Raw genomic sequence first — 19526 nt, forward strand, 5'->3', positions numbered from 1 at the left:
TGATCAGTTGTTGTACAGTACTCTCTGAAAGGTACAAAAGCTGTCATGGGGCAGTTCCCCTTAAAAAAATGTATGTACAGACATGTATATATTTGGTACTAATACAAGTTGAGGTGCACGCTTTAGGTACAAATGTGTACTTTTTGAAAGGGTACTTCCCAGTGACAGCATTTGTACCTATTGTTCTGAGAGCGTACTTTACTTTAAAATTTGAAAGGTTTAAAAAACGAGTATTTGGGAATTTTGACAACAGTTTACAATAGTAAATGCTATCACACTACCGTATTGTATGTGGGCTGTAGTTAATACTGTAGCATGCTTTAATATTCACTGTAGTAATATTACACTATAGTAGCAAGGAATTTAACTAAAGTTTACTATAGTAAATAAAAAATGCAGTATTTTTCATGTTCAGATAAGATCTAGAAGTATAAACAGCTGTGATGTTCATTGTCTGGATTTGAAGGAGTTCTGCCTACTCATGAATGAAGTCATTAAAATACCACAGATTGTAAACTTGTTATTACTGAGATTAACAATAAGTAATTCCAGCGTTTCTCCAGCAGGTGGTGACAAATTAATAGTCGTTCATCTTTACACTAGTCAGTCTAGTGAAGAATGGGTGGGCTCGATTTCTTGTAGGTAGTTTTCGTTGTGAACACACTCAGTTAACAGATGAGTACTATCTGGATAGGACAAAATAACTTACCGGAGAGGATAAACAATCGGGAACTCAAAGAAACTCTTCAACCTTAAAAAATATCTGAAACTCAACAGAACGTAACACTTGAGAGGAGGACTGACTGCTTGAGATGGATTGTTCAGAAATCTGCAATACAATGCTTTTGAAAACAAATTGATACTTTGTTGCTTTTGTATTTAACTGAATGATTTATATCTTACGTTATCTCATGATTTCATGAGATAAACTGATTTCGAATCGGATGTAAAGCGGACCGCTTTAGATTTTTCTTTTAACTTTTTACCAATAAACAATACTGGAATGTAATCGCACGTATTGGATATATTGGATTTATAAAGGCGCATTCATTACACAGAGCATCTGGACATCATCAATCAATTCAAATATGGGGAATATTGAAAGTGTGGACGGGCAGTCCGAGTTAAAGCATCATATGATGCCTTTGAAAGTTCCGATGCCCGACCCAACAGAGCTTGAAGAAAGATTTGCCATAGTTTTGGTGAGTATACCATAATTATACGTATAAGAGAACAGTAGTCACGAATTGCTTTAAGTATACTTATTTTAATTGGCTTATGTTATACTTGCATACTGTAGTAGCCCATGTTGCAGTACTTTAATGTATATTCTGTAATGTTAACAGAACTGATAAATTGTAGTATGTAGTTTACTTTAATATTTACTATGGTGAGGCTCAAAAATGATCTAGGTATAGCACTGCAATTTACTATAGTAAATGCTGAAGTATACTACAATATTTTCATGTCTGCTGTTAATGTCTTTTTTTAAGAAACTGCTTGACACCCACACTTTAACATATAATGGCATGGTAGAGGTGAGCTGACAGCCCGACAGATGTTGACGCCTGTCTGATATTTTCCGTATGGCAGAAGCTCGTGGTGTCAATACCATCCATCGGCTTGACTTTATGACTCTTTCAAATGTTAAACTGGCTCAGTCCTCCCACCCCCATTTTGTTGCTCGCACGCTTCTGCTCCTCAGTCCTTTTGTTTCACAAACTTCACGAGCGCTGACAAATGATGTAATATTTCACGTAAGGGTGAAGGCGTCAAAATACGTCGCATCTCAAATGTTTTCTCTGGTAAATTGGGGATTATTTTGTGAGGGGTAGGGAAGTTCATCTTTTCATACAGAGAGCAACATTTTCTGAATTCCCCCAAAACTCCTACGAGACGAGCGTGCGAGAGATGGTGAAGATCCGCCCCCTCCTTTCTCCATCACATTCTCCAGCGCCTTCAGTTAGTTTTAGAAGTTGTTTTATGTAGTTATAGTTTGTTGCAACAAGTAGGCGTTTGAGTTGAATTATAGTTATATACACTCATCTGTCGATGTGTGACGCAATAAGGCATTCGGGCATGTTTACTGTTGTAACTAAACTTTAAATCGCCAGCAGAGAATCTGAAGTCTAACAGAGGTCTTTTATTTTGGTCTTTAATGTTAATCTGTTTATTTGTGTTTGTATAATATATTTATATATTATTATATAATATTAATATAGATTAATAGATTATTAATATGAATAAATTAACTAAAATAAAATCCATGTTATTATTTATTCACCATCATTTAATTCAAAAACCTGTGACTCTTTTATTTTGTAATTTTGAGAAATGTCTTACTGTTTTGTCCATACAATGGAAGTCAATGGGGGCCAGTGTTGTTTGGTTGCCAGTGTTTTTTAAAATATCTGCATGTGAAAAACTCATACAGGTTTGAAATGACATTAAGGCATGTAAATGATTAAGGAATTTTCATTTTTGGGTGAACTATCCCTTTAAATGCATTAGCAGTGGATGTGATGACCTTGTGTTTGTTTTGTTTTGCTCTTGTAGCTCACTTTGTAGCACATTGCACAAAGGTCATAGGTTCGATGCTAGGGAACACACTAAACTGATAAGAAAAAGTACTTTGGATAAAAGCATCATATGCATTAAATTTAAATGTGCAATTTAAATGTACTAAAATTTACTGATCATTCTTTGCTTTATTTGCAACTGATAGTAGTTCTTCTTTAGCAACAAAGTGACCTCATTTCTTCCATACAGGATAGTGGATGGAAAGACTGACCATCACAGGGTGGGACCAAGGTCAGTTTTTGGGCCTGGACGACAGATTTTGTCTCACTGTTCTAAATTTGTGGAGAAAATAACATGGGAGTAAAATTTGTGCCATTGAGCCTAGACAGTTTCTCAGTTTTAGATAAAGGGACATGAAAGTGTCTTGTAGACATCTCTTCACTCAGGGGTTTAGATTTACACCATGATGCTGATTATTTTTCATGAAAGACAGGGTTTCATCCTTCAAAGAGGAACAGATACAGTAGTTAACCATGGGTTTCCCCAGCAGTCATGTACATTTCTGAATGACTGGTATACTGTGTTTGTAGTGGAGGACCTTTATTTTGGAAGAGCTATATTTGGCCACCTGTTTTTTTTTATCAGAAGCGATATATTGATAGCCTTGTCTATGAGTATTTCTGTTTTTTAAATATTTTAATTTTGCTTCCCTGCTTCTAATTTAAATCACCACCGATCCATTAAAGCTCATGATATGGGATTAAAGGAATAGTTCACCCAAAAATGAAAATTATGTCTTCATTTACTCACCCTCACATTGTTTTAAACCTGTATGCGTTTCTTTATTCTGTTTAATATAAAATAATATATATTGATAAATGATGGTAAGATGACAGTACCCATTGACTTCCATAGTATTTGTTTTTCCTATACTATGGAAGTCAATGGGTAGGTACTGTCAACTGTGCAATTTCCATCATTTATCATCTTCCATTGTATTCAGAGTAAAGAAACTCATACAGATTTAAAACAACACAAGGGTGAGTAAATGATGACAGAATGTTAATTTTTGGGTGAACCTTTAAGTGCAAATTTAGAATTCATTGTGTCTCAAACTGTGATGTAATCATCTCTGCATCACTTCCGCTCCTGAGTTCCTGTGCTTGTGGTTGTGTCTGCTCGTACCGTCTCCCCTCCCACAGATGCTTGCTCTCAGACGGATAATGGTAGCGTATAATGATGTCATAGGTTAGGGTTATGCCAGCGCAGTATAATATCCATGCAGTGATGACTTTAACAGGAGCTTAGCACAAGAGGGTCTGGATTGTGTGTGGAGATGGATCACCAGATGAGACCCCTGGGTTACATCAGGCGACTTTTAATAAATCGACTGGTTCAGGTCTATCTGAGCACATGTGCTGTATATATCGTTTCCCTCTTTTGCCTTTGTCTGGCTGATTCAATCCGTGCTTCATCTCAGCTCTCTGCGGCTGGAAACACAGCTGCCTGACATTTTTCCCTCGTTTGCAAAAGGAAATTGCATTGTGGAGCCGACTGTGGCCAGTTTCTCCAGCGATGCATATGGGGTTTAGTAATTGGCTATTGGCTTTCTTAATGTTCCCATTTAGCGTTTATAACATGCAGCTGTTATCTTATGCATCTATTTTTATCTTTTTATTACCTTTGTTTAACTTAATGTAATCAGGTTGGTTCAGGTTGATGGACAAATACTGTACTGCACTCTTTTCTAAAAAGGGTTCCTCACTGTGATGCATAGAACAGTGGTTCTCCAAATGGGGGCCACAAGATTGTGCCAGAGGGGCCCCAGTTTTATGACATTTTATAAAATAGATAAATTTATCATAAATTCTGTGTAATTAAGCCTTAGAAAAAAAGGCAACTAACCAACATGTTTTGTCATTAATTTTCTTTGGGGGGCACAAGGGGGGCCACAGTAGGCGGGCTGCACGCTGGAAAAGATTGAGAACCACTTCATAGAAGAACCATTATTTAGTCAAAGGTTTAGGACCTATTTTAGGTTTAACAACTGTTATAAAGGAGCGCAAAAGGATCTTCACAGTAATGCAATCCAAGAAGCATTTATGGTTCTTCAAAGTTTCTCAGTTAAAGGTTTTTTAAAGAACCACTTCTTCGGATGTTAAAGGTTCGAACCATTTAGTCGAAAAAATTTTTTTTATGGCAACATGAAGCACCTTAAAGGGATAGTTCACCCAAAAATGAGAATTCTGTCATCATTTACTCACTCACGTTGTTACAAATCTTTTTGTTTATATTTTTAAGTTTAACCCTTATGGTTTGTTGAGGCCAGTTTTAGCCTTTTTTTGTGAGTCTTAATTTGGTCACAACTTTGTCTGTGTTTCAGCAAATGAAATGATTTTTGGACGACAAATCTTGTATTGACAAATATTTTGAGAAAATGCTTTGAAATTAAAAAAAACCTCAACAACATATCATGTGCAAATTTACTACCCTTTCGGGTTGTTCGTGCAAAAAAGACACTAAATTAAATGGCTGTAAAAATGTATATATATATATATATTTATTTTTGCATAAATCTGTTAATCAACTTCAGTACTGATCAAAACTACCAATTGTTAACAAAATTTCCAGGATTTTAACTCTTTAATTTTCAGATTTTCAATGTAAAAAGTGATTGTGGATTGGATTTTTTCCCTTTTTACAGTCTTGGGCATGTCAAAGATTAGTAAAAACATTGGCTTTCATGCATTTTTATTTTTTGTGCAGCATCAGATTTTTTTCTCTCTAATTAGTGGTTTGTCTTTTTTTGCCCTATTGACTTTTATTATAACAACATTTTTTGATTGCAAAGCCATGACACCTTATTATCATGCATTCTTGATTGTTGGCGGGTTTCAACCTCCTATATTAGGTTACAACAATTCATCACTTATTGTCATGATAGTTAAAATGACTTGTTGATTAAACTTAAAAATGTACAAAGATTGTTTTTATTGTATATAAATGTCTTTGTTCTGAAGGAAGATATTTTGAGGATGTTTGAAATCAAATACGATTATGAGCCCCATTCACTTCCATAGTATTTTTTCCTACTATGAATGGGGCTCATGGTCGGTTTAGTGTTAAACATCCCTCAAAACATCTTCCTTTGTGATCATAAAAACTAAAAATCTGATGCTTCATAAAAACTAAAAATGGATTAAAGTCAATGTTTTTACTAATCTTTGACATGCCCAAGACTGTGAAAAAGGGAAAAAAATCCAACCCACAATCACTTTTTATATTAAAAATTTGTCATTTTGTGTGTTTTTTTCCTCAAATCAGTGACATCACTTATGAACTTGGCAATTAAAGAGTGAGCTAAAATCCTGGAATTTTTGTTAACATTTGGTAGTTTTGATCAGTACTTAGGTTGATTAACAGATTTATGCAAAAAAAAAAGAAAATTAATAAATTTTTTAGCCGTTTAATTTAGTGGCTTTTTTGTACACAAACAACCTGAAAGGATAGTAAATTAAGACTACAAAAATGCCAAAAGGGGCCTCAATAACCCATAAGGGTTAAACCTTAAAATATAAATACAAAAAAGGTTTGTAACAACATGAGTGAGTAAATGATGACAGAATTTTCATTTTTGGGTGAACTATCCCTTTAAGGTGCTTCATGCTGCCATAAAAGAACAATTTTCGACTAAATAGTTCGAACCTTTAACATTCAAAGAAGTGGTTGTTTTAAAAACCTTTAACTGAAAAACTTTGAGAAACCAAAAATGCTTCTTGGATTGCATTACAAAGAAATTCATACAGGTTTGCAACAACATGAGAGTAAAAATATTTTTGGGTGAACTATCCCTTTAATTTTTGTGAGTGTAGTGCACAAATTCGCAACATTATGACTAAATATACTAAATTATCTCTTTTTACATTCAGGGACGTTCTTCTTTGATAGGAGGTGTTAAACAATGTAGGCTGAACACTGAATCCATATGGAAGATCTATGGTAATGGAATCTCTCATGCGTCACTTTGTGTCTGAAACTAAAGTTGGGGTCTGGCTTCCAGGCTAAACTTCTCCATATGGGTCTCTGTTTTTGTTAAAGAGACAGGAGGCATAATTTCTTTCGAGGTGCAGCGACGGAGCAGGAGTAAATGCGTGTGCGCGATATCCACTTACAAAGTGCCCCCGCTCGACAGCACAGCGTCGGATTCCTGCGGTCTGCTCTCGGTTAAAGCCACGGGAGAACTTTAGAGAGGAAAAATTCCCTTTGAACTGGCTGCCTGCCACTGTGCACCGTTGTAATGACTTTACCAACACTTCTAACAGAATGGGCCATTTCAAAGGCCACGTGCGTGATTACTAAAGATTTGATTTTGTGGCTATAGAATTCATGCTGGTACTACTTTTTGTGATATTGTATTTGTGAGTTCTGGGAGCATTCAAGCCTTGCCATACGGGGACAGGTGGCACCACGACCCATCAGTCCGACCCTGTCCGTCAACTGAGTGTTTGATATGTGTCACTTAAGTGGAACTAATGGAGTCAAGCCATGAGCTCTGTTTATGGGACATTAAACCTAAATAATTTTCATTAGATTAGCCCGTGGCTCTCTCTATGTCTGCTTTAGGATCAGGCAGAGCTGTTCAATGGAGCCTGCAGGTGGGGAGGAATCAGCTGTTGTTTGTTTGTTGTGCTGTAGGGGTGAACATCTGTCTTTTTAATGGCTTTATCACAATACTGACTCAGTCAATTCTCTGTGGGCACCGTTGTTCACAGACTTATGCATGCATTGTTTAAGTGTGACGGGTTATTGTGTTAAGACTTTAAAGTAAGTTCTCCCAGTGAGCTAGATCATCATCGGTACAGTTTTAAAGATCATTACAGTTTTTAATAATTTATATGTATAATTTTGTGATATATCTTGCATCCAATGTGAAATTTGAAAGTTGCATGGTTTACATTTGGATGTAGATGCCTGCGCTGTCGTGCAGCTGTATTAAGGGTCCATACAGAGCAGTGTGTGGTTTCCTCTCCAGCACAATAGAAGCTCTGTCAGTGTGTGTTGTTTTAGAACGAGGGCCTCTCCCCACCGAGTCCTTTGTGCCTCTTTAACTCTGGAGCTCACAGGAACTGCTGCAAAGCTGCTGAGAGTTTTCTTCAACTTCCACATAAATGCCGAAATGTGCAAATAAATGTTTTGTTGAGTTGGGATTGCTCCATTCACAATCATAAAGGATCCTAGAACATTTTCTTTTCTTAGAAAAATGTCTATTTTTGACATTTTGTGTATTTTAAGGTTGGCAAGGACTGAGTGGGTGGTGACTCGCTATGTACTGGAAGTTATTATTATTTCAAGGAGAATTTACTCGCTGTACCACCGTGAAACAGGCATGGATATTTTCTGCTTTACTTCAGCCCATATGCATGCAAAGTAAAGTGGAGCAACATGTAGGTGCTTTAAAATGTATTAAATACAAATTCTGCAGTTTGTTAACCTTCAAAACACAAAAATAGTGATTTATGTATCACTTATTTATAGGTCTGTACTTAAAGGAAAACACCACCGTTTTTTAATATTTTACTATGTTCTTGCCTCGACTTGGACGGATTGATACATACCTATCTTTTGTCGGTGCGTGCACTTGATCTTTGTGCAGCGCGTTGTGAATGTGTTGGCATTTGGCCTGGCCCCATTCATTCCTTAGGATCCAAACAGTGATGAATTTAGAAGCCACCAAACACTTCCATGTCTTCCCTATTTAAAGACTGTTACATGAGTAAGTATGGTGGCACAAAATAAAACTTTTGTTTGGAACCATAGGAATGAACGGGGCTAAATGCTAACACATTCGAGAAGGGCTGTACAAAAAGATTAAAAGTGCACGCATTGAAAAAAAAAATGTATGTATTAATTCATCTAAGTTGATGTAAGAACGTAGTAAAATGTTGAAAAACGGTGGTGTTATCCTTTAACACTGATATGTGCGTATAGGACTATCTGCAATTTTGTTAATGACCAAGAAACGCTTTCTACTGTGCTTGCATTCCTCTGTGTATATCCGCTATAACCCTGCACTCCACCCGTCTCCTGTGTAGCCACCCGGAGAAACAAACAGGACATCCTCTTTTCAAGTGTCATCCAGAGCCTCAGATTCAGTGTGAATAATACTTGCCAAAGTTTATATTTGTCTCAGCACAAACTCAGTTTTAACCTCACGAGTCCCGATCTGAGCCAGTCACATGGTTAGATGTGATGCATTTGATCATGACACAGAGAGCAACTTATTCATGTGCAGAGATCTTGTAATTGTAAGAAAAGTGAAATGTCACAAACTTTAACCCTAATCATGGTCTTGAGTATCCACAAAAAATACCCACGAAAATACCTCCATGTTGTCACAACACTAACGGTAATTTCTTGACTATTGATTTTAAGACCTGTTGATCTATCACACCTCTAATTCTCATGATTGCGAATGATTGCATTTGTCAGTCTACTAGCAGAGTCATACACTGTTGTTTACACATTTTAAATGTGTTTTCTTTATGGCCCGCCTTACGACTTTGTGGTGAGCTTGCTGAGCTCTCAAACCCGCAGGGAATCTCATGCCGGAGAAGTTCGTGGTGCACGAGCCTGCAGGAGGCACATTGCAGCTGTAGACCGGCGAGGTGTTAATGGTCACAACAACATGATGTTATGAGACTTTACAAGCTCTGTGTTTCCAAATTAACCCCTATGTGCTGTTGAGGAATTTAAGTGGAAAATATCATTGCCGTGTTTTCAATTCATAAGAACCGATGTAGGGGCGTTTCTCAGTTTTAACTCATTCGCCGCCAGCTTTTTTTTTGAAAAGTTGCCCGCCAGCATTTTTTGTGATATTCAAAAAAGTTTCCAAAAAAAAAACTTCCAGGACAATTTTCTTCTAAAAATATACAAATATATCAAATGAAAGAACAGGCCCTCTGCTTTCAAACAAACAAACAAACAAACAAAAATAATTTTTTCTCTGCTTATAAACTTCAAAAATATTTTTTTTAGCAAAAATGCTAAAATAATTGTATTTTTGTAAAGGAATTTTGTTAGAGCTCAGATTCAGAATGATTATCAAAACATAAACACAGTGTAAAATTAATAAATCATTTTTTGCTTCCGTTTTTTTTTTTTATAAATAAGTGAAGTCATCTAGTGAATAATCACGGAATTACAGATATCCCTAAAACCTCATCAGTGACACCATTTTTTAAGCAAATGTTTTCTCTTAAATGACGAGATATCTCGTCAATGGCGGGACAAGAGTTAAAAACATCAGGGGCTGGGATATGGAAGAGTCATTTTTTGCAATATTGTTTATTGGTAAGAACAAAGTAGGCCTAACACAGATTAATCATATGTAACTTTATTTATTTACATCTTTTTATTCAGTTTTACTTCATGTTTCATACTTCTCTATCATGTCTTGGTAGGAAAAAATCATATTTTCTCTTGTACGCAATCACTTACTCCATGTGCAGCTCTTAAGTCTCAGTTAACCATTAAAAATGCTTGTATTACTTGGATGGAGGGAGAAACCAACCATTAATGACAGCAACAGCTATGAATTAATACCAAACAATCAGTATTTACTTAATTCGTATCATATTTCCTGACTTAATTACTGACTAATAACCTTGCCATTAAAGGGGACATATCATGAAAATCAGACTTTTTTCATGTTTTAGTGCTATAATTGGGTCCCCAGTGCTTCTATCAACCTAGAAAATATGAAAAAGATTAACCCAGTAACTTAGTTTTGGTAAACCATTCTCTACAAGCGTGTGAAAAAATAGGTCATTGAAATTTGGCTCCCCTTGTGATGTCAGAAGGGGATAATATTGCCCCTTAATCTGCACTATCCAACCACGCCACTGCCATTTAGTGCAGAGATCATTTGCATTTTAAAGGACACATTCAAAAACGGCACATTGTTGCTCACACCAACAAAGTGGCACATTTAACATGCTATAATAAATTATCTATATGGTATTTTGAGCTAAAACTTCACATATGTACTCTAAGGACACCAAATATTTATTTGACATCTTAAAAAAGTCTTGTGAAATGTCCCCTTTAAATTGAAATGTCGGAACCTAAACATAATAGCCTAATAAAAAAAGTGCAATTTACAATAAAACATGTCAGAAGCACTTATGAGGTAATTAACCTTTTATTACTTCATTAATGAATGCTTTGGAATCTCTTTTTGAGGTGGATGAGGTATTTGTGTTTCATTGATTTGCTTTGTTGTGATTGCCTGGTTCAGGTTACCGGTTAGGATTAGGGGATTGGGTGTCAGTGTAGTGAATGGAGAACAGTTTTTTCTCACACTCGGTTTTGCTTTGCTCAGTGGCTGGAGATCTGAGAACAGTCCAGCCTCTTCATGATCTCCTCTTTCAGTTTGTTACGAAGCGTAAACTGTTGCTTTCAAACGAAAGCATTGGAAGTCCCAGGCCACATGATTTCTCTGACAACGAGGTTCCTCGTTCTTATATTGAGTACTGCTTTGAGGAAAAATAAGAGGAACATTTGCATTTTATTGATGATTTTGTGTTGATATGGTTTCGTAACACCGAAACCCATTGCTGACTCATTGTAATCTAGTTTTCACGTGAGAGGTGATGTCATTCATCATGATCATGTTGCTGAATAAGATTATGAAAAGTTAGACCTAATTCCAAATTTTTGTTAGGTTTGACAACTAGAAAAGAGATTAGACTAGTTTGGGTTTTGGCATAGAAATAAAATATTGATGAGTACAAATACAAAATATAGCAACTGAAGGGGGGTCGAACTGAAGGGATAGTTCACTGAAACAGATCATGGGCACTCTTCCACCATAGTGTTATTTTTTCCTACTATGGAAGTCAATGGTGCCCCTGATCTGCTTTGTTACAAACATTCTTTATAATATCTTCCTTTGTGTTCAGCAGAAGCAATGTATACAGGTTTGTAATGACTTAAATAAATGATAACACAATTTTAGTTTTTGGGTGAACTATCCCTTTAGTTCTTTATGGAAAACCGATACAAAGTATTTTTTGTTTTGTCTGCAATATTTCAATTTCTTGTATTTAAAGCAGTTACACAGATTTTTCAATAAGAACCATATGGTTGGAAAGTTTTAATATTTAACTTTTTTAAATTTACAGTACAGAAAGATTTGCCCAAATGTCCAAAAATATTTGGAAAAGTAAGAGGAAAGTGTTGAAGCGCTATTAACATTTATGCATTTGGCAGATGCTTTTTTCAAACATACATTTCATTGCGTGTTCCCTGAAAATCACAACTTTTTGCGCAGTTGACATAAAACCCTTCCAATTGAGTTACAGGAACCCGCTTTTTTACTGTAGGCTTTGGCAGACTGTAATGCTAATATGTGTTCAGTAAGAGCTATTGTTTCCAACCCATTTTAACTCAGCATCCACTAAAATCCAGGGTCTGTGCATTCCTCAAATCCTGTGTTGACGTTCGGTGCCTGGGGACTTATTAACAACCTCAGTAGCTGTACAGAGGAGACAGTCAGATGGGGAGACGGTGGGTGTCTGGTGGTCTGCTCCGGTCTTGTCAAGTACTCTGACACATGCTAGATCCATTGAAAGGACATGAGATCCCATGTACCCCCAACCCCCAACCAACCCTGTTATACAGTGCTGTTAGAAGTTAGCGACAGCTTAAATACTGGTTACTAAGTAGCCAAAGCGTCGTTCAGCTCAGTCAGCAAGCACTCTTATTGACTTTTAGGGTTTAGGTTATATTACAGTTATAGTCTGGTGAGTAGTGGTGTGGACTTTGGAGGAGTTTATGTTGGATGTGTCCCAGGGCCTCGGGCATGGGAACAGACACCCAGAGCTGAGCATGGGTGAAAAAACGGATTTGCATTGTTTGTGTTTATAAACGCAACTTTGGATATCTGCTCACATGAACTCCCACTGGCCTCGCGAACAGAGGGCTGGCCAAATAAGGTTGTAAAAGTGCGTAGACCTCTTTTAAACATACCATTGCTGTACCCTTGGTGAAGACTAATATTTGACTCGTCAATATGAGAATACAATTAATGCTATTTTGCTTTGCTCATCCATCAGTACTGTCGACATGCAGGCAAAACTTAACTATCTTAACACATATTCTTGATTATTTTCTTAAAGTTCCCATGAAATCAAAACTGACAATTTTTATTTTTAATGGAATATTACGGTGTTCATTATAAACAATTTGTCTGTGTGGGTCATCAAACTTTTAATAAAAATCTCAAAATGTGCTCCCGCTGTTTGTTGCAATCCTTCTCTGATGATGTCAGCTTGACCACTTGGGCGGAGCATCCATTAACTCCGCCCCCTCCAACTGTCAGTCTGCTGCCAGTTCCATTTTTTTTAATGAAACGCCTACTTTTCTATATCCAAGAAGTTTACAGTAAAAGCACAAGCCACACCCACTATTTTCCTCATGTGATATTCTGTTTTACTCAGAAAGACATCAAAATACAGAAGTAAAATTGATGATGAATTTCTGTTTATGTGGACTTTAAATACATTAAGACGAAAAATTCTTGCAGCATGTCTTAAATTGTGGTATAATCAACACAATCTCACGTAACTATTTTAAGAGGTAGTTAGAATTTGTACAATCTCATTCGTATATTTTTGTACATTTTTGCTTTCGCCTCAGTGATGTTGGGTTTGGAGCATCATTATTGCGTTTTTCTAATAATCCTACTATTAACTCTTTCCCCACCATTGACGAGTTATTTTGTCAATTAAGAGAAAACGTTTCCCTGCTAATGACGCTTCCATGACGAGTTTTTACGGTAATCTTATTCACTAGATTACGTTCTTACCCAATTTATAAAAAAATAAATTCATCAACAGTTTAAACTCAGTGTGTGTTTTGATCTTCATTCTGATTCTGATCTCTATCAAAATTAATTTACAAAAATGCAATTATTTCAGCTTTTTGCCCAAAATTTGGTATTTTCAAAGAAATCAATATTTGAGAGGTTAAGAGAGCCAATGAAGATACGATGAAAAGTTTTTTTCCCGTTTTGTTTGTTTGAAAGCAGGGGGTCTGTTCTTTCATTTGTTATATTTGTATGTTTATATATTCATTAAAAAAATTCCTGGAAGGCATAATTTTTGTGTTTTTCTAATAATCCTACTATTAACTCTTTCCCAGCCATTGACGAGTTATTTCGTCAATTAAGAGAAAACATTTCCCTGCCAGTGTCGCTTCCCTGATGACTTTTTACAGTAATCTGTAATTCCGCTATTATCCACTAGATTACGTTCTTACCCAATTTATAAAAAAACAAATTCATCAACAGTTTATACTCAGTGTATGTTTTGATTTTTGGTCTGATTCTGATCTCTAACAAAATTCATTTATAAAAATGATAAAATTTGCTTTTTGCTCAAAATGTAGTATTTTCAAAGAAACCTTTTAATTTTTTTAGAGGTTAAGAGAGCCAATGAAGATAGGATGAATTTTTTTTCCCGTTTTGTTTGTTTGTTTGAAAGCAGAGGGTCTGTTCTCTCATTTGCTATATTTGCATGTGTATATATGTATATAAAAAAATCCTGGAAGGCATCATTTTTGCATTTTTCTTAAAATCTTACTATTAACTCTTTCCCCGCCATTGACGAGTTATTTCGTCAATTAAAGAGATAGTTCACTTTAAAATGAAAATTCCGTCATCATCCACTCATCCTCACCCTGTTCCAAACCTGCACGAACCTCTTTTTTCTGATGAACATAAAAGAAGATATTTTAAGAACTGATGGTAAACACACAGCTGACAGTGACCATTGACTTCCATAGTAGTAAAAAAATTCTGGAAGTATTGTGATAAATGATAAAGAAAAAATTTGGATGAATGATGGTAAGCACACAGTTGACGGTACCCATTAAATTCCATCATATTTTTTTATTCCTACTATGGAAGTCTATGGTCATTATCTGCTGTGTGTACCATCATTTCCTAAAATATCTTCTGTTGTGTCTTTTATCCACCTTGTACAATGTACTTTATTTGGAGTCAAAGGTCTGGTTTACATGCAAATTTCCACCCGTGCTTTCCATCACGTAGTGTTTGGTATATTCGGAGCTGAGACTGGGATTTGTTTTCTTTTTTTCTCCCCTGTCTCTTGATCTCCTCTCTTCATTCTCTGCAATCTGATACCCAACAAAAAGTCAAGCTGCTGTCTTCTGTACACACGTCTTCCTCTGTCTGTTTATCTGTCCTGCTCGCTCATCAGCCAGATGTCTGGTCCTCTTTACTTAGTGCTTTCATGATGAGATATTATGCATCTTTCCTCTCCCACACATTTCTTCTTCGTTTTATTTCCCTTTTGTCTTTTTCCTAGATTTGTCATGCATCTAAATATAAATCTTCTCACAAACTTACATACAAGAGTGTGATTTCCTCAGTTTTTGACTAGGCACTGATCCGAACACAGTCTATTGTTCAGCATAATGTTTCGGAAAACAACTGAACATGCCAGAAAGAGGGAATGGCTCTTTGTTTTGCCAGGACAGTCACCCTTTCACAAACTATACTGGATCAAACAGAAGCTCCTTTTGTCTCAGGAGTGGGTAGAGTCGCTCTATTTTGGAAGTGAAGAGCTTTAGGGAGTTGATTTTACGTTTTATTTCTGAACTTTTATTTCTCAGAAGTTGGTCCTACTCTTAAAACTAGCAGTATTTCTGTCTCAGACCTCAGTTGTAGGTCTCTTTTTAAGCTCTCATCAGGGTAGGGAAACAGGACCTTAGCAGGAAAAGTCAAATAAGATTAGGGTTTGAAAGCAGATTGAGAGCAAAATTAGATTAGGGGTTGCCAGTTAGGCAAAACTTTGACTGTAGAAGTGTAGCCTTTACGATTATGAGCATGTCGTTGTTTTATATCTTTGTATAATTTATATAGTTGGCAGAAAGTGTGTCACTTTCTGGAGAAAATTATTGTTTGGCATAATTAGATGTCTTTTCTTTTTGGGAGCGGACAGAAAAGACTCTTTCAATTGGAATTTGTGCCATCTCAGTGGTTAGGACCGAATTCAAGCCTTTACTATTTCAGACCGCTGTATTCAAAGTGTGTCCTGAAAAAGACTTCTTTGTTTATTTTGTTCACCTCTATGAATATGTAAGTCTTTGACTTCAATGAACTTTGTCACTGTATTGAATTTTGTTTCTGTATTATAACTTTTTGTCAACAGAAGTTTCACTTCATTTTTGTTGGGGTGTTGTTCTCCTTCAGAGATTTTGCTAATATCTGCACAGGAAGCTCTTGGGTCCTGAAAAATCCCCTGGAGGGTAAATGTTAGACTTGAAACTGAATTAGAAAAGGGAATCTTATTTAATCAGGAGTCTATTTGTTGTTCCGATAGTACCTATATTTCTGGACCAGAAAACGAACCAACAGGCAGCAACTTTCTTTCTGTAGATCAGATAAAGGTCCTCTCAGTTCTCTGGAGCCTCTGTTATCACTGATCCTGAATCATCATTTGAATGGAGGACTGGAACCTCACTGTGTAGCCTAAGTACCCTAATTACATAACAGTCCAACAAATGGTCACCAGGCAGTGACTCTGGAGCAACAGACATATATATATATATATATATATATATATATATATATATATATATATATATATATATATATATATATATATATATATATATATATATATATATATATATATATATATATATATATATATAGTACTGTGCAAAAGTCTTAGGCCACCACCAGACTTATTTTTCAATCTATTTTATTAAAAGCGGCGTCCACGATGTTTGAAAGCCAATGTTGATATTTGAAATCACCTAAACAAACACGCCCCTACCCCAATAGACGGGTTGCACGGCGACGTCACTAACTGGTTGCGCGCGCAACCGAGGGGCAGAAAGAAGAGAAGTGCATTGTGTTGTATGCTCGTAGCGGTGTCTGTAAGTCAAAATGCCAAAGAATTGTTGCGTGGAAAATAGTACCAACAGAGTCAGTGCTGGGTGCCTGATGTTAACATACCAGTAGATGCGACTATTACGTTACTAGCATTATAATTATAAAATTATAATTCATACATGTATCACAGTAAAACTGCAAAAATAAAGACAGAAAAACAGGTCCAACTAAAATCAAGTCTTATTTATATACAAACAATAAAGAACGCTTCAATAATTAAGGTTGTTGCAGTAGCAGATCAGCTCACCAATCGGGCTTTCTGCCCCCTGGATGCGCGCGCACCCTGCAATGTTTGTAAACTTGCAACCCCTCTATAGAATCTGGACCTTCTTTTAAAAGACCCGCCCCACACATACGCAACTCGGCAAGGATGTCGGTTAGTAGACACTCTCCTTACTGCTGATTGGTTATAAGTGTGTTTTGGTAGTCGGCCCGTCTCCTTATCCCAAGCGTTTTTCAAACATCGTGGACTCCGCCTTTAAGATACAAACAGAAAATACAGGACATATGTAAAAAAATTACATTTTCAGGACTAAATGTATTTTTTAGGCATCGTCTGTGTTTAGTGTGACCTCTCTTAGCACTAAACACATCTTAAGCGTTTTTGAGCAGAACGAAGTAAAAAGACTAATTTCTTTAAAATTAGAAAATAGGATTTAATTTCATTTAGGTTTAAGAGATCCTGCTGCTGCCTGTTATTGCTCAAATGGAAGGGGAGTTTACCCTAAATACTTGACACATCAGTTTACTTTTTTTTTTTACAGTTTTTAATACTATATACACATTTCCTGTATTTTCTTTATGTATTATATTAAAGAGACTGAAAAACAATTATATATGATCACTATAACATTGCAAAAACAATGTATATATAAAGAAAATATGTCAAATTGATGTACAACTTTGTAAAAACATTGCTGTAGTTATGCAGCTATTTGCTACTACTTACTGTAGATTTAAATGTATGATATTTACTGGCAACAGTTTGTTCACAGTTAAATAAACATTAAACGTTAACAAGTCTTTGTCTTAAAAAAAAACAAACTATAAAACAACAGCCTCATGCAAAGCATTATGGATACCAGAAATCCTCATCAACCTTTCAAGTTTTTTCCCTCAGATTTTGGTTCCCAAATTTTTTGCATGAGTGTTATTCTGTAAAGATAAAGACTTGTTAATGTTTATGTAATGTAAATGTAAATATGTAACATTTAAATCTACAGTAAGTTACTGGCAAGCAGCTGCCAGTAATATTGTCATTTCTACAGAAATGTTTATCTCCCATATTCATTTCATACATTTTTTAATCATTTATATTTACTTTGTATCTTTCCTATTGTGATTTTCTTTTTACAGCCCCTTTATCTCACTATAATCTCATTCACACAGCACTTTGGTCCCAGAAAATACCTGTAAATTGGCAGACAGGCTTCTTTTTTTTTTGGCCATTTTGCCTTTATTTAAACAGTAATAGAGGAGAGGAAAGTACAGGGAGGAGAGAAGGTATGGGATCGGCATATGACCACGAGCCGGGAATCGAACTCGGGTCGCCGAAATAGTGCGAAAGCACTACATGTTAGGGGCGCTGCCCACTACACCATCGGCTCCGATGGCAGACAGGCTTCTGTGTGAACGCAAACATGTCCTTTTAATGTTATGGGATCGCTCCCTAGTAAGCCCTCTGTGTGAACAAGACGCAGGAACAATGCCATAGTGAGGATATGTACGGCACGTGTCTTTACCAAAAATCAAACTATCCTGAACAGATTCCGGATGCATTTTACGTGTATTTTCCATAATGTCTCTGTGAAAAGGGCTTTATTGGGGTGTAAAAGGCATGATTCCTTGTTAAGCTGCTACGAAACAAGATTTATTGTCAAAGTTGCTGCAATGCATACATTTGAATTGAAAAAGTGCTGTATTTCTTCAACATCCAGCATTACTCTTAGTGTAGCCAATTATGTATTGGTTATACATAAAAGCATGTAACCTTTAGGTAGAGGGGTTTCCTCACAAAGGTTCATGATATTGGAGGTTCTTGGCATCATAAAGTTTGAAAACCCCTAAGCTATGCTATTAAAAGAAAATGACACCTAATGAATGAATGACACTTGAAAACTCATTATTTTTGACCATAGTTAAGCAGGGATGCACTTTAATAAACTTACAATGTAATAATTGTAGAATGTTCCTGTTTTTTAGCAACCTTTTCATTTACACTACAATGTAAATGAACCAAATTGAGTTCTTTAATATACACTGAGTCTATTTGAGATACACTGAGTCTATTTGCTGTCCATTTATTGTTTTTGCTGTCTAGGAGACACAGTATAATTTTCTATAACTGGTATTATTCAGATTTTTTCATATGAACTCAGCATGGACAGTGGCATTTTTGTAGGCATTTGTGTTCATTCCTCAAGAACAATGGACAGTTGGTGGATGAGGTTTATTGTATGAAATGTTTGGAAGCTCTGAGCTCATCCGAAATTGTCGTCATGTATGTCAATGTTGAATACTAACAAGTGTAGGAGGCGCCTACTCTGTCTTTGACATTTGAGTTGAAGGGAAAGAGAGAATCCCACTAAAATTGAGAACTTCAAATTAAAAACAAAATATGTTGTACAATATGCAAAGGAAAGGGAACAGAGAGGAAAACAGTGTGATGTAAAAGATTAAGTGGCATAATTTATAATCATTGCTTTTATAAACAGGACACATTCCATTTGTAACTGTGGTGTGGACATCTGGACTGCACCACGTCGGCCACAATAACAATAACAAAAAAAAACCCACCAAAACATTGATGGGGATTGTGGGAGGAGATCCTCAAAGAAAGAGCAAAATAACATTCTCAAGAGCCATTTTTAACACATTGTTATTTCTATTTAAATTTGTCCTTTTCAGACATTACAAACCCTAGTCGTCATAATGGAAACATCTGCCAGTCTAATATGGTTTCAGACCAAACAAATTTACTACATTGTTGATTCAGCTCTTCTGCTGATTCTGTCTGCCGTTG

General features: G+C 36.0%; 1 protein-coding gene across 6 annotated transcripts in view; it reads left to right on the forward strand.

The window, feature by feature from the left end:
- The first annotated feature begins 639 nt into the window (after positions 1–639).
- fmnl3 (formin-like 3) overlaps positions 640–19526 on the forward strand; it is a 49075-nt gene continuing 30188 nt past the window's right edge. For 3 of the 6 annotated variants that reach the window (XM_055188821.2, XM_055188822.2, XM_055188820.2), the window contains exon 1: positions 640–1202. In XM_055188821.2, the coding sequence (XP_055044796.2) occupies positions 1089–1202 (114 nt within the window). In that variant the 5' untranslated portion in view covers positions 640–1088. The remainder of the gene's footprint in view (positions 1203–19526) is intronic. The other 3 variants (XR_012372917.1, XM_055188819.2, XM_055188823.2) reach the window with 1 other exon arrangement.

Source organism: Misgurnus anguillicaudatus, chromosome 13 (genome assembly GCF_027580225.2).
Source record: "Misgurnus anguillicaudatus chromosome 13, ASM2758022v2, whole genome shotgun sequence".
NCBI classification, from domain to species: domain Eukaryota; kingdom Metazoa; phylum Chordata; class Actinopteri; order Cypriniformes; family Cobitidae; genus Misgurnus; species Misgurnus anguillicaudatus.